This window comes from Asterias rubens, chromosome 2 (assembly GCF_902459465.1).
Source record: "Asterias rubens chromosome 2, eAstRub1.3, whole genome shotgun sequence".
Taxonomy (NCBI): Eukaryota; Metazoa; Echinodermata; class Asteroidea; order Forcipulatida; family Asteriidae; genus Asterias; species Asterias rubens.
Window position 1 is genome coordinate 1431083 of NC_047063.1, and position 13706 is coordinate 1444788.

At 39.4% G+C, this 13706-nt stretch overlaps 1 protein-coding gene across 2 annotated transcripts in view; it reads right to left on the reverse strand.

The window, feature by feature from the left end:
• The window catches only part of LOC117304457 (general transcription factor 3C polypeptide 1-like), a 42208-nt gene that overhangs the window by 26739 nt on the left and 1763 nt on the right, over positions 1-13706 (reverse strand). The window contains exons 2-16 of one of the 2 annotated variants that reach the window (XM_033788931.1): positions 12793-12908; positions 11416-11633; positions 10446-10603; positions 9807-10047; positions 9053-9256; positions 8154-8264; positions 7568-7643; positions 6708-6814; positions 5669-5790; positions 4802-4887; positions 3669-3781; positions 2527-2591; positions 1721-1805; positions 920-1066; positions 107-274 (exon numbers count right to left, since the gene is read on the reverse strand). In XM_033788931.1, the coding sequence (XP_033644822.1) occupies positions 107-274; positions 920-1066; positions 1721-1805; positions 2527-2591; positions 3669-3781; positions 4802-4887; positions 5669-5790; positions 6708-6814; positions 7568-7643; positions 8154-8264; positions 9053-9256; positions 9807-10047; positions 10446-10603; positions 11416-11633; positions 12793-12847 (1956 nt within the window). In that variant the 5' untranslated portion in view covers positions 12848-12908. Of the gene's footprint in view, positions 1-106; positions 275-919; positions 1067-1720; positions 1806-2526; positions 2592-3668; positions 3782-4801; positions 4888-5668; positions 5791-6707; positions 6815-7567; positions 7644-8153; positions 8265-9052; positions 9257-9806; positions 10048-10445; positions 10604-11415; positions 11634-12792; positions 12909-13706 lie in introns of those variants that run through there. The other variant, XM_033788941.1, reaches the window with a different exon arrangement.

Below are 13706 nucleotides of genomic sequence, written 5' to 3' on the forward strand. Positions count from 1 at the left end.
CCAAATCTACTTCGCAGCAGTAGAGATGTTTCTAGAATTCCAATAATCTAGACCACAGCAGTAGAAATTATAACTCTTATACAAACAGCTCTCTCTAGTGTCCTACCTCTTTATCCATTCCTTCCAAGTCTTCCTTTTCTTCACCCTCCAGTAAAGCATTGTGGCTAGAGGGTTCTGTTTCATCATCGCTAGGCTGTGTAAGAGTCTCAAACTGACTAATCCTCTTCCACGGCTTCGTCTTCTTCTTGCATTTCTTTCTTACTGCCGGCAGTTTCTTCAAGGGGATTTTAAAAACGAATAAAGGTTTTTCAAACTAAAATTCTGTTTGCCTTCTTCTTTTTCTCCTGTTATTTGGTCTGACTTTCGGACTTAAACAAAACATGAACACAGGGTACAGTTTTACCTTTTGTTGCCTTTTGTTGCATTATCTCAACATTTACAATAAGCCAATCCCATGAAATATGTTAATTACATTCACACATGCATGCAGACCCTTTGGTTGGCAATTGCCATAGAGTTGTGCAAAAGGAAGATGACAATTGTCAACACATGGCTTGAAATTTAACACAAAACCACAGGCCTCCTGGAGTTTAGTATCCGGCCAGTAAACTCACTGTGGTACAGGCCTGGTGGTCTTGTGTCTTGCATTTCAAACCAATACCTCAATGTGTAATATCTCTTTTGACAAAATTTGTAACTGTTTAGGTGATTTTTATCTTTCAATGCTCTTTTAAATTTTAAAAAGCATGCACTTACAAATAAACACAGATGAAATAAATCTTTCGAGCTACAAGCCCTATTGTCTTATGGAATGTCCACCAAACTTGGCCCTGGTGCAGGTTGTAAGCACAGAAGTCTGTGGTTAATATAGTAGATAATTATGGACCCATATCTAAGATACCAAGTAGACTAGACTTACCGCTTGCAACTTGACTTGTTTGCTCCCGATATGGTTTGTCACGGGAAAGTGATTGACATAGTTGATTATCCGGAACTTGACTTGTTGTACAATATGCAAAACTCTGGGGTCGTCCTGTTTCACGTCAGTGTCTGTTATAAAGCTCACCTTGAAAACAAACAAAGTTAATTCAGAAAAGAATCTATTTACGTACCTCATGAAAGAATAAAAAGCAAGTAAAAATAAGAAATTAAGAATGACAAGTGAGACAGTATAAAATAAAGATGAGCATGGAGGCTGATTAAGGAAGTCAGAACTTGAAGAAATCAGCCGTAGAGATAAAAGAATAGACAGACAAGCATCAAAACATGTAGAAATCAGCCCTAGGACAAGACAGATGGCCAAAGAAAGACAAGTATGAACACATGAGAAAACCTAATCAATACTTTATGTAAACAACAACATGATAGAGATGTCTAAACAATCACATTGTAGACAATGAGGAGCAGCTTCAGGCGAGGAATTGATGGAACATTATGGAGAAAGGAAAATTTACCCTTTTCAAACTGTCATCATGGGATGGAATTTTGGAAGAGAACATTCGTTCAAATACTCTATTTGTTCTACAAATATAATCATACAAAACAACTTGAGCATATTTTATTCAGCTTGCTCCACATCATGTTAACTCTTTCAGTACCAAAGTCGTACATGTTCAGTCTTTTTTTAAGTGTTTTATTGTTTACGTTTTAAAATTGTTAAACAATGTCAACACACTTTTGTCACATGACTCTTACAAACGCTGAATCTCATGAGACTTACCGTTCTAGAGTTTTTTCCGTCATCCGACATGACCACTGTCGAGAAAGATTTACAAAGTCCTTCCTTCACCAGACGATCAATTATTCTGATTGAAAATATATTTTAAAAAAAAGAAAATTTCTTATAACATGAAGGTATGACTGTTGGTTGAATTTAGAATTTAAAAACCTTAGCTGGGTCCAATTTCATGAAGATGCTTAATCCTTCAGAGACCATAAAGGCCACAAGTGGCTTGTATCAAAACACACAGAGAGGCCACAAACGGCCGCAAAGTTTGGCCTACTTCTGAGTACCATTAAGAAGTCAAAGTCGGGGTCATTCCGGGTGTGAAGTTTTTCCAATGTAGTATGTTAACATAGTATCCCAATTTCATGGGATGTAAATGCTGAGATAATGCAACAAAGGCAACAACAGGTAAAACTGTACCCTGTTTTCAAGTTTTGTACAAGTCCGAAAGTCAAAAGAAAAAAAATGCCTATGATGATTATACAGAAGTAAATGGTCTCTAAAGAAGCAGAAAATATTGCTTAACAAAAATAAAGCAGGATACCAACTAACAATTGTCTATGCGACATGGTATTTTAGCTGATAATCTTATTCTGGTAAGCTAAATTTTGTTGTGCTTAGCTACTTTTGTGCTAAATCATCTCTATGAAATTGGGACCCGTTTGTCAGCATAAGGACATGTTCCCTTTTGGAAATTCGGGCCCACATAAAACATATAATTATCCCCAATTGTTCTAGGTTTCCTGCTCTGACCTCATTTGACCCAGAGCAATGACCTCTGATCTGCCAGGTGACCCTACCTTAGAACAGATTTTCTGTCACATTTCTCAGTTCTCCCCTCATCTGCCTCATCTAATCGAATTGTCTGCAAATTAAAAACAAATAAAACAAATTACTTTCAGAACACAATTTGAGCTCAATTGGTCATCAAAGTTGCGAGCTAATAATGAAAAAAAAAACACCCTTGTCACAAGTTGCTTTCAGATGCTTGATTTTGAGACCTCAAAATCTAATTCTGAGGTCTCAAAATCAAATTCATAGAAAAACACTTCTTTCTCAAAAGCTACGTTACTCCACAGGCAGCGGTTTCTCACAATGTTTATACTATCAACAGCTCTCAATTACTCGTTACCAAGTGAGTGTTTATGCTAAAAATTATTTTGAGTAATTACCAATAGTGTTGACTGCCTTTAAGCTTTTGAAAATGAGTCCATAGCCTACTAAAAACATCTTCCGAGAAAAGGAATAAAGCAACAACAAGAACCTAACATTTACAGTGGCTCCAGTTTAATGGCACTGGACATTATTGGTAATTACTCAAAATAATTAAAAACTTAAAAACATAAAAACTTACTTGGTAAGGATCAATTGTTTTATATTTGTTTTTTTATGCAAGTCACCTGAAACAAGGCTAAAAGCCACTGTAGGTTAAGGGCTACAAGGAAGAAAACATAGACATGCAGAAACTCAGTGGAGCTGAAGGTAGGAATTGACATTCCTCTTAAAAGATGGAAGATCATTGGATGAAGGGAAACATGCACCAGGCAAGGAGTTCCAAAGAGATGCAGTACGAGGCGGGAAGCTAATGGAGAGCTGTTGAGAAACGGCTCCCTTTGAAGTAACATAGTTGTTGAGAAAGAGGTAATTTCTCACTCAAATAATACAAGACTTCAGTTGAAGACTTTTATCATGCATCTAAAAGAATACAAAGTTGTGCATTATTCTCTTGCAACTTCGATGGCCAATTGAGTCAAAATTTTCACGGATTTTATTATTTTTTTTGCATAAATATGTTGGGATACACCAAGTGAGAATACTGGTCTTTGACAAATACCAAAAGTTTCCAGTGCCTTTAACTACTTGGCAATGTGAACTCAGTGTGGTACAATGTAGACACTCCTAAACACAAATAAAAAGTCTATTTACTTTGAAAAAAACTTACCCTCAACATGGCGAATGGTCCTTCTTGTACTTTTTGCTTCTTTATCATGTCAAGAATCTTCTCTCTACGCATTGTGTACCTCTCAGTCTGCAATGTCTTAGTAGGCGTTGGGTCTATGGTCAAGTCAAGAAACCAGACCGTTTATAGACTTTGAACCCTATGACATCACATGTTTACAAAACAGATACAGAGCCTTGACTTCTTGCAGGCAAGAAAGCATAAAATGGTATAGTTCATGGACATTGCACTGTCTGATTTTAATAAACTTTTGAGATGAAAAAAGGGGTGTATCTCAACATTTGTTATTTTCATAACTCTTGAATTTGATATGGAAAAATTACATCAAAAAATTAACAATTTTCTATATGATCAGTGAGGTATCTCGCCCCTAGAAATACCCTGGAAAGGACATGGTGTCTACTCAATTTGTTCACCCGACATTATTATATCCTGAAGCTAAGTATGAAAACCTTTGTTGTTTTTTCCTTTGTCAAGTCAGAGTTTCATTGTGGAAACGATATTCTCAAAGGAAAACTATTACTCAAGGAGCTCAAATAAAATTACAAAAATAATGTAGTGGGCACAGGAATTTGTTCAAAATACATCTTTCAAGTGGTTTTACATTTAATATATTTAACTTCAACATTGGTTGACTTAAGTAGGATCCTTAAGTTTGGATGTAATGGTAAGGGTGGTTGATCGGTGGTGCAAGCAGCAGTAGAAATACAAGTGCTTCCAGGCTAACAAAAAAGGCCTGAAGAAAAGAGTGCTATACATATCAAAACGATTGGTGGCAATACAGCTCTGAGGACTTTGGACAGTGTTGCAAGCAAAAACACCTTCCAATGCTGAAAGGTTCGCAGCTACTCCTTCCCGGAAAGCCATCACAGATGGAGCAGTGAGGACAATCCCAGGGAGGGTGTTCCACATTGAGACAGTTCAGGGGGAAGAAGGAGAGTCTGTAAAGCTGGGTGCGGCTTGTGTTGAGTTGGAACTTGTTTGGGTGATAGGATCTTGTGCTCCTGGGAGGAATTGGTGTAACTAAGGTAAACTGCTAAATCCATGTTTACCTTAAGTCATGCATAATTTTGTTTTGAATTCAAATTCAAAAAAGGAATCGTTTTAATGTCTACCTGTAGGGTTTTGTTTTGAAGAAGATGGCGTCGTATCCAGAACTTTACTCTCTGACACCTTCTCATCAATCTCTGTAGTCTGAAACCTTAGAAGTAGCAAATATTTGTGTGATTAGAAAAAAAACTACAAAGACGGAATCCATTTTTATCTCCTAAAAAAAGCCAGTTTAAAAAGAATAAAAACAAACTGATATTCTACATGTAGGAATATTTAATGTTTAACATTAAATGAAGGTAACTTGACTAAAAATTGATTGAAGTGTATGAAGACGTTGCTGGTCTATTTATTATGTTGGAAGTTTAGTGACCTAGAACGCAGAGCATCATGGGGTTCGAATCTCATCCCCGGAGTGCCCTCTTTTTCTTACTGAAGGACTCTGTCCACAGTGATGAGATATATTTTCATTATGTAATGTATAAAGCAAAACTAATATTAATGTTTGAAAAAATAAAGTAATTAACGCCTGAACATCAAGTAATAAACAACAAGAGAAACAGACTGTGTAGTTATAAATAAATTTTGAGTCAACAGCAAAAAACTAGAATAAGATTCGAACCTGTGACCTTCGTACTTAATACTTATTACTGGTGCTGTACCAACTGAGCTATTTCGCCACATGTTTGTGGTCTCCCAGCATTACTTAGTAGTTTTTCTTTAAATGTCCAATGTTTTTCTGTCACAAACTTCTGGTGACCTTGTTCAGAAGTGAACAGAACAACAAGAATTTAATAAAGAAATTACAAATTCTCCCAATTTACCCGTAGTGATCAAAAGAACTACATGTACTCTTTTGAGCAGGCATGTATCTGCAAAAACAAAGTTTGAAAGACAGAAACAGCGCCCTCAGTGGCCACACATATACTTACTTATTGACCCTCTGCCTGCCTTCATCAGTAAGGAAAGACGTGATTAAGTTGTTACCTCTCAAGGCTTTGTCTGTGAGGGTCCTCAGGCTCGTCTTATCCAAATTTAACATTCTTTTAATGTCCTAAAAACAAAGGAATCAATCAATCAATCAGAAATTATTCATATAGAGCCAAAATTAACAACAACATTTCAAAGGGGCTAAATAATAGTGTTTTTTTATAAGCATTCATGTGTGACGCTCAAAGTTCTTTAATATACAGTGGAAGCGTCGTGGCCAAGCAGTGAAGAGCACGCAATTCTAACTCCGTGTTTCTTATCAGCAGAGTGTGTGTTCGAATCCCCAGTCATAAAAAATAAGCAAGACACTTAACCATTGCTTCATCCTTCGTTAGTCCCATGTGTTGTGTAAACACATGTAAATGAACCCAGTGCACTTATCGAAAAGAGAAAAAGGTTCGCCCTGATGTTCCTGGCTGGATTGGCAACATATTACCCCACAGCGGTTTTCTACTTCGAAATGGTTGCTGATGCTACCACACTGCTTGTACAATAATGGCATTCCCACTACAACTTTGCCCACTTATTGTTGGCCACAACCCGGCTACGCTTATTTTGAACATGTTCAAAGCTTGCAGCTTTCCGACCTTGGAGATCCCACCCCGATCCAACCACGCTCATGGAGATCCACGTTTGGCCCACAATTGGTCTGCGATTGGTCCACTCTCGGCCACTTTTCCATCGTACATTAGTAGAAGCGGCGTCTATGTGTGCACGGGGTATTACTTATCACCATTGGTCTAAAAGGTGCTGTGGCGCAATGTGCTGCCAATCAAACCAGGAACACCGGGGCGAACCCCTTATCTTTAGTACACTGGGTTCTTCTACATGCGTAACACAACACACGGGACCTACGGCATGCATCGGAACACGAAGCAATGGTAAAATGTCTTGCTTAAGGACATGACTGGGAACCCACACTCTGCTAGTCAGAAACACCAGAGTTTGCAACGACTGCCCATTGTAGCGAGACTGACTTACTTGTGTATGAATTCCTTGTGGACGATGCTGTAGATTATCAATCAGGTTGTAGACTTGAAACTGCATTGGGAGTTCAGCTACACGGACAGATGTTACCCCTGGATCGTCTGCTCAACAAACAAACAAAACAACAAATCTACAAACACCAAGTATGTAAGTTGAGACAAAACTAATTTTCAATTGTGAATTTTTTTATTATTTTTTATTATTTGTATTTTTATTTTGAGAGAGAACGCCTTCAACACAAGGCCACTGATAGGCACTTCAAGGTGAGGGCTACACTTAACCGATTTGGGCTATCGACCCAACGACCCAAATCTACTGTCACCAGGGGCATGTAGCCACCTACATGTGGGGAAGGTGTGGAATAGTCTTCCCTACCACATCAGGACTGCAAATACAACATCTTCTTTCAAAACTGTCCTCAAAACCCACCTCTTTGCAGTTAAACAATGACCAGCGACTCTCTACAAACTTTTTTTGTTCCTTTCTTTTGAACTGTTTATTTGTATCCTGAGCGAGCGCCATGAGCGCCTTTTTGTGGCGGATACCGGCGCTATATAAGACTCCATTATTATTATATTATTATTATTACTCCTGGGAGCTGAACAGTCGGTAAGGATCATGTAGGCATGGGTAACATCCACTAGGAGCCTGGCTGGCCAGAGCAGAATGCACTACCTTTTTATGAAGCAATTAAGGTTTTAAGTGCACAATTGTTATGACCGGGTATTGAACCCATACTTTGGGTCTGGTGGCCTACAGCGCTCAGCCACAACACACCAAAAGTGTACACTAGTTATTTTGACTATTACTATACAAATTAAACCAAACAATATGATAAACACAGAAATACTCACATGTGTCGTTTAGTTCATCTTCTACTGGTTCCTCTTTCTCAAAGGGGATCTTCTTTAGCAGTTTTAATGAGTCGACCTTCAGGGGGAGGGGAAACAAAATAAGACATTAATTCAATTGAATTCACTAACTAAGAGAGGTTTGCGGAGAGGGGTTTGCGGTAACACCATGTGAATATCTCTATTTAGCAGTGTTGGTTACACTTCCATTCAATTCAATTCAATATTTTATTAGTCATGTTAAAAAGTACATGAAAAAAAAATTATGGTGCGAAAAATTTACCTCGAAATATATCAAAAATACAAATAAAAATGCATATAAAAAAATAAATGGAAATTTCTGAACAAAGGTTTTTGACCGAACGCTCTTTTTGGTGAACCAACTATGTCGCTCACGACACAATCAGACATCAGTGACACAATCCATTCAGACAAATTTGTATAATATTGCGCCTGCTACAAACAATATGCCGCAATGCATCTTAGGGATTAAAAATTAGTCGGAAGCCGAAGTCGCAACTATTTGAGGTGCGACTAGTCGAGCAGTAAATTCCACTAATCAGTCAGGACTAGTATTCACTGCACGTACCTTGTTGAAGAGGTCACATTTGCCTTGAGCGTACACAATCTGGATCACCTTCATCTTCTGTAACATAAGGTACACCTTCTTAAAGGTTGGAGAGATGTCCTTCTTGGAGGCCTGCAGTTGACGGAGACAACAGTTGCATCCATGGTGATAAAATCGAGCATGGTAATACTGATTTGGATTATGATTAGTTTGAATGCACTTTACATAAATACCCTGGGGTCAATTTCACAAAGAACTTAAGACTAGTCCTAACTTAGGATGAGTCCTAACTTAACTTAGGACTAGTCCAAGAGATACTACAAACTTACGGCTAGTCCCTAGATAACGAGTAAGTCTTCCTAAGTTGAGTTAAGACTAGTCTTAACTCTTTGTGAAGTCCACCACTAGTCATACGGCCAATAACATTCCTTTTTTGTTGTCAGCTTCCTCGTGTTTAAACGGATGATATAACCATAGTAAAAAGTGTTAAAACATAGGCGTGACGCAGGACCTTATCGCGCAGTGTTATTTTACGCATAAGCATTCAATATGCCAGGATGGGCGGTACTCTATGTAAAATAAACAACTATTAGAATGCGCACATACCCACAACTGTTTAGTGTCAACATAATATTGACCCTTTGCGAAAGGGAGCCAAGATAATTGAAAATTTACTTGATTTGTTTTACAGATTTTCCAATTTTATTACGCTTTTTAACATTAGGGCATAATGAATGGAAATAAAAGAGTAGTGACTCGGTCTTAAACATTTTTTTAACACCTTGCAGGTTCGTGGCCATTTGATAATGGCCGTCGCCTTCAACTCGGGCCTTTATCGCACGACCACGGTCCTGCGTTTAAGACCGAGTCAAGAAGATTTTACTGGCACTAATGCAGTCTCTTCAAGATCCTAAACTCACCCAAGATGAGAACTTCTTCTTCACCAAATCCTTAATAACCTGAACTTTGGCTGTCTTCTTGGGCCTGGTTTCCAGGAAGTCAGTGATGTGGCTCGCTAACATCGGGTAACGGCCCTTGGTGATGTACTTGGCCAAGGATGAGAAGCGATGAAGCATAAGCATGGTGAAATTCAGTGTCCGTTTACTGGTCTCACACCAACAACTCTGGATGGAAAATATCAAACAATTCAGTTCGTTATATCCAACTTGAATAATATTATCATTAATGTTTTTTAAGTTTAACTTAATCACTGTAGCCTGCAAGCCTGAGAAAACCTATAAACAACAATGCTTGCTCTGTGAGCCAGAAACACGAGGGTTAACCCCTACTCTACCACGACAAACCCCTACTCTACCACGACAATTGTTCTGGGTTCTTTTACATGCACTTCCCATCCTAGTACAGGGGACCTACATGTTCAGCTTAATGACCCATCCAAAGGACAAAGCAATTATGGTAAAGATTTTTGCGCAAAGACTAAAGTGTCACAACTGGGACTCAAACCCACACTCCGCTGATCAGAAACACTAGAGCTTGAGTCCGTTGTTCTTAACCGCTTGGCCACCTCAGACAAGTCACCAGTTGTAGTTTATCCATTTTTCAATAGTTCAAATAATTACAATAAGTGGACTGGGTTCTTTTACAAGCATTACACAACTGTATCCAAAGGGAACAGCCTTAATGGTTAAGTGTCTATTATGTAATCCCTCTCACCTGTTTATCAATGAAGTTGTTGTATTTAAGATCCTTGCCGTAGTGAAAAATGGTGACTGCACTGATGTTAAAGGCTTTGCCAAGCTCCACCTGACTAATGCCATGATGTCGCTGGCGTCCGATAAACTCCAGGAGGCAGTAGTTCAGGTCAGGTAGCTCCACAGACGGATCCCCAGTTGATCCCATTAACGTGGAGTGGCGGAGCTCAGGACTGGCTACTATGACAAGAGAATCACCCCATCTGAAGAAAAAAATACACAAATATACATTGTTTAAATCCATTGATTCCTAACCCTTTTCACACTAATCTATTACCCACGGTTGCCCCGGGAAATGATTGCTGATCTTTTCACAATACGATTGATTTACCCCCAGTCTTCGCCCCCCCCCCCCCCCCCCCAGCAGTGTTTGAAACACATTCCTTCTATCCTGACAGGTATGATATTTGGTTCCCAAAAAGAATTAGGAACATTTTATCAAATACAAGGGATGACCTACATGTACACATGGTGTACGCTCTAGTAGACTTTTCAGGCTATTTAAACATTCTCAGCATTTTTTTTTAAAGGCAAAAAAAAAAGAAATCGAACCAGGAAGGATATCATGCCTGATCTGAACTGAAAGGACTGTGAATCTTACTTTTCTTGAATTTCTTCTAAGGTCATGACCTTGCTTCCATCGTGACCTCTGACCTCTTGACTGACATTGACCCTCTCTTTGAAGGTAGGGCACGATCCCTGTACCCCATCATTCTCTGCACTATTGACAATACAGACAGTGTAGTCCTTCCGTATAATCTGAATAGGTTTAGGGCAACGGGGGAGAAACAAAAGTTTGTACAACCTTGAGGACATTTGAATTCAAGACTCTAAATGCAGGAATAAATATTAATAACAATATTAATCATAGCATGCATTTATATAGCACTTATAACAAGGTTTCTAAACGCTGAAAGTACAATAATGTTACATAATTTTAATTGAGATGAAAAAGCTTTATACTGTAACAAGCTTAGTTTTGAGTTTTGAGTTCAGCCCTAAATAAAAGAGCAGTGGTGCGGTCTTAAACTGCCATTCAACCCTTTAGCAAGCATACGCCCGGTTGCACCCTGCATACCACCCGCACGCACAGAAGAATAGGTTCCCTGGAACTATACACTAAAAATTGAAACGTTCTAAAAATGCACACTTGTGAAAATTACATGCATTAAAAATCAAAGGATTCAGTTTTTGTGCACACAGTTTTGTGTGCAAATAATGACTTATCTGCCATACCACACTATTTGTCAATCTCTCTGTTTACCCACTCAAAAATCAAAACAGTTTTTTAACAGAGTGTTGTTTAAGGGTAGTTCAAAGAAAAAATCAGCCCCTAGGCTGCTCCGAAGGTGATACCCAACATCACACTGTACTGGTTCTCACTATGCTCTGAAAAATGGAGTCTTGGTGCAACACATTGTTATGCACACTAGCACTCAATTATCGCGATCACCCGCTGGCTCCCTCCTCACTGGCACCAGGCACATTACTATCGTCTTCGTCTTGCACCAAGACTACAGTTTCCAGAACGAGTTCTGTGTGATGGGGGTTATAAAACAACACATGCTCACCTCCTGATTAATCATAACAATCCCAGATCCTTCATCGACGTTAACATACTGGTGGTGGAATGTGGGCAACTCTCTCGGCTCTGGTAGACGAAAGAACTCCACATCGCTGTTTGGAAAGATCCCACTCCATAGAAACTGCTTGGATTTGGGGTCCAGTGCCAAGGAGAACTTTGGGATCCGTTGCTGAAGCCGACACCATAAACAAGCTGGAGTGATCCCTGATTATGTGGTGATCAGAGTAAAAAGTATTGATAATTCAAATTGTAAATTGTATTACAAAACCACTTGCGACCTTGGGCAATCAGTCACTGCATTACTAGCCACTTCGTACCTTAGGCACTCGATACCTCCGGGTCACTTTGTACCTTCTTACTTTCGTACCATCAGACGAGTTACTTCGTACTGTCAGCTAAGTCACTTTGTGCTGTCAGCTAAGTCACTTTTTACCGTCAGCTAAGTCACTTAGTACTCTCAGCTAAGTCACTTTGTGCTGTCAGCTAAGTCACTTTTTACCGTCAGCTAAGTCACTTCGTACTGTCAGCTAAGCCACTTTGTACTGTCAGCCGAGTCACTTCGTACTGTCAGCTGAGTCAATTCGTACTGTCAGCTGAGTCACTTCGTACTGTCATCTAAGTCACCCCGTACTGTCAGCTAAGTCACTTCGTACTCTCAGCCAAGTCACTTCGTACTGTCAGCTAAGCCACTTTGTACTGTCAGTCGAGTCACTTCAGACTGTCAGCCGAGTCACTTCATACTGTCATCTAAGTCACCCCGTACTGTCAGCTAAGTCACTTCGTACTCTCAGCTAAGTCACTCTGTGCTGTCAGCTAAGCCACTTTGTACTGTCAGTCGAGTCACTTCAGACTGTCAGCCGAGTCACTTCGTACTGTCATCTAAGTCACCCCGTACTGTCAGCTAAGTCACTTCGTACTCTCAGCTAAGTCACTCTGTGCTGTCAGCTAAGCCACTTTGTACTGTCAGTCGAGTCACTTCAGACTGTCAGCCGAGTCACTTCAGACTGTCAGCCGAGTTACTTCAGGCCTAGGCCTGGGCCTGCCACCTGTTTGAAGCCCCATACTGAAAGAGCAAATTTTAAAAACTGTTGACAGAGCCAAAACTGAAGCCCTGGTTTTGATAAGGCATAATCAAATTAAAAACATGTTTAGCATCCCCGCCCATTTCCTTTTTAGGGGCCCCTCCTTCTTGTTTTCATTATTTTTTTAATGAATAAAGGGTTACTTTTTAACAATCTCAGATGGAAAAAAAACTATATTAGAAGTAGCCCTTTTTTTTATAGAATGTGTCGGCCGACCATTTTTGGGAAACAAAAAGGCAGCACGCTAAACAAGTTTATATTTGCCTCAGAGCTTAGATTACCTTCTAGTCCTTCCAGTGCTATTTCCTCCACACAAATATCATGAAGATAAGCCATCTCAACTGATGAGTTCCCACCTCATAGTCAATCACAAAAAACTTGGCTTCAATCACACACACTAAAAGGAAACAAAAAGGTTAATCAGATAATCAGATGATTCTTCAGTTGGAGGTTTAAGGTGGGTTTTGGGGACTAAGAGGTTGTGCGAATTTGATGGATTCTAAAAAACTAAGTGACAAAATTGTTCACTTACAAAACATTTACATGTGATGTAAATCAAAGATATGAAAAATACTCCAAGAACTATATGAGACTCATTCCGCTATATCGATTTACAAATAGGCTCAAACGCGACACACTGTAATGGTCACGATAAAACTAACAAATTACTTGAGAATAATTATTTTACCCACTCAACCCTTCTCAGTTCTACTACACCCCGCCATGCTCCGGCCACAAAAGTGATGCTGGCTCACACCTATAGACTTGATGACAAGACTAGCTCACACCATGAGGAAGTCGACCTCCATGCTCACATCTGTGCACACACAACCAGCACACAGCGGCTGCAACACGCTGGTATACTGCATTACTGTCCCAACTGTAGACGCCCTAACTTTAACACTCAAGTTGGGATCAGTCCTAACTACAGTTGGGACGATTATCAAGTTGGGGCGGAACATCCCCCGATCTGATTGTGTATGTTAACACTCCTCAGCACTTACATGTACATTAGTGAGTCTGGCACTTTTGAGGGTTTTGTCCAGAGCATCTACACAAAATGAGTTTCAATGGAAAGCTTGTGTAATTTTATAATAAAAACATTATTGCCATAGGTTCATTATTCAAAGTTATGCTCGTTTAAACGCTGTTTTTTTTGGGGGGGGAGGGTGTCAGTCATGTATTTGAATCCACT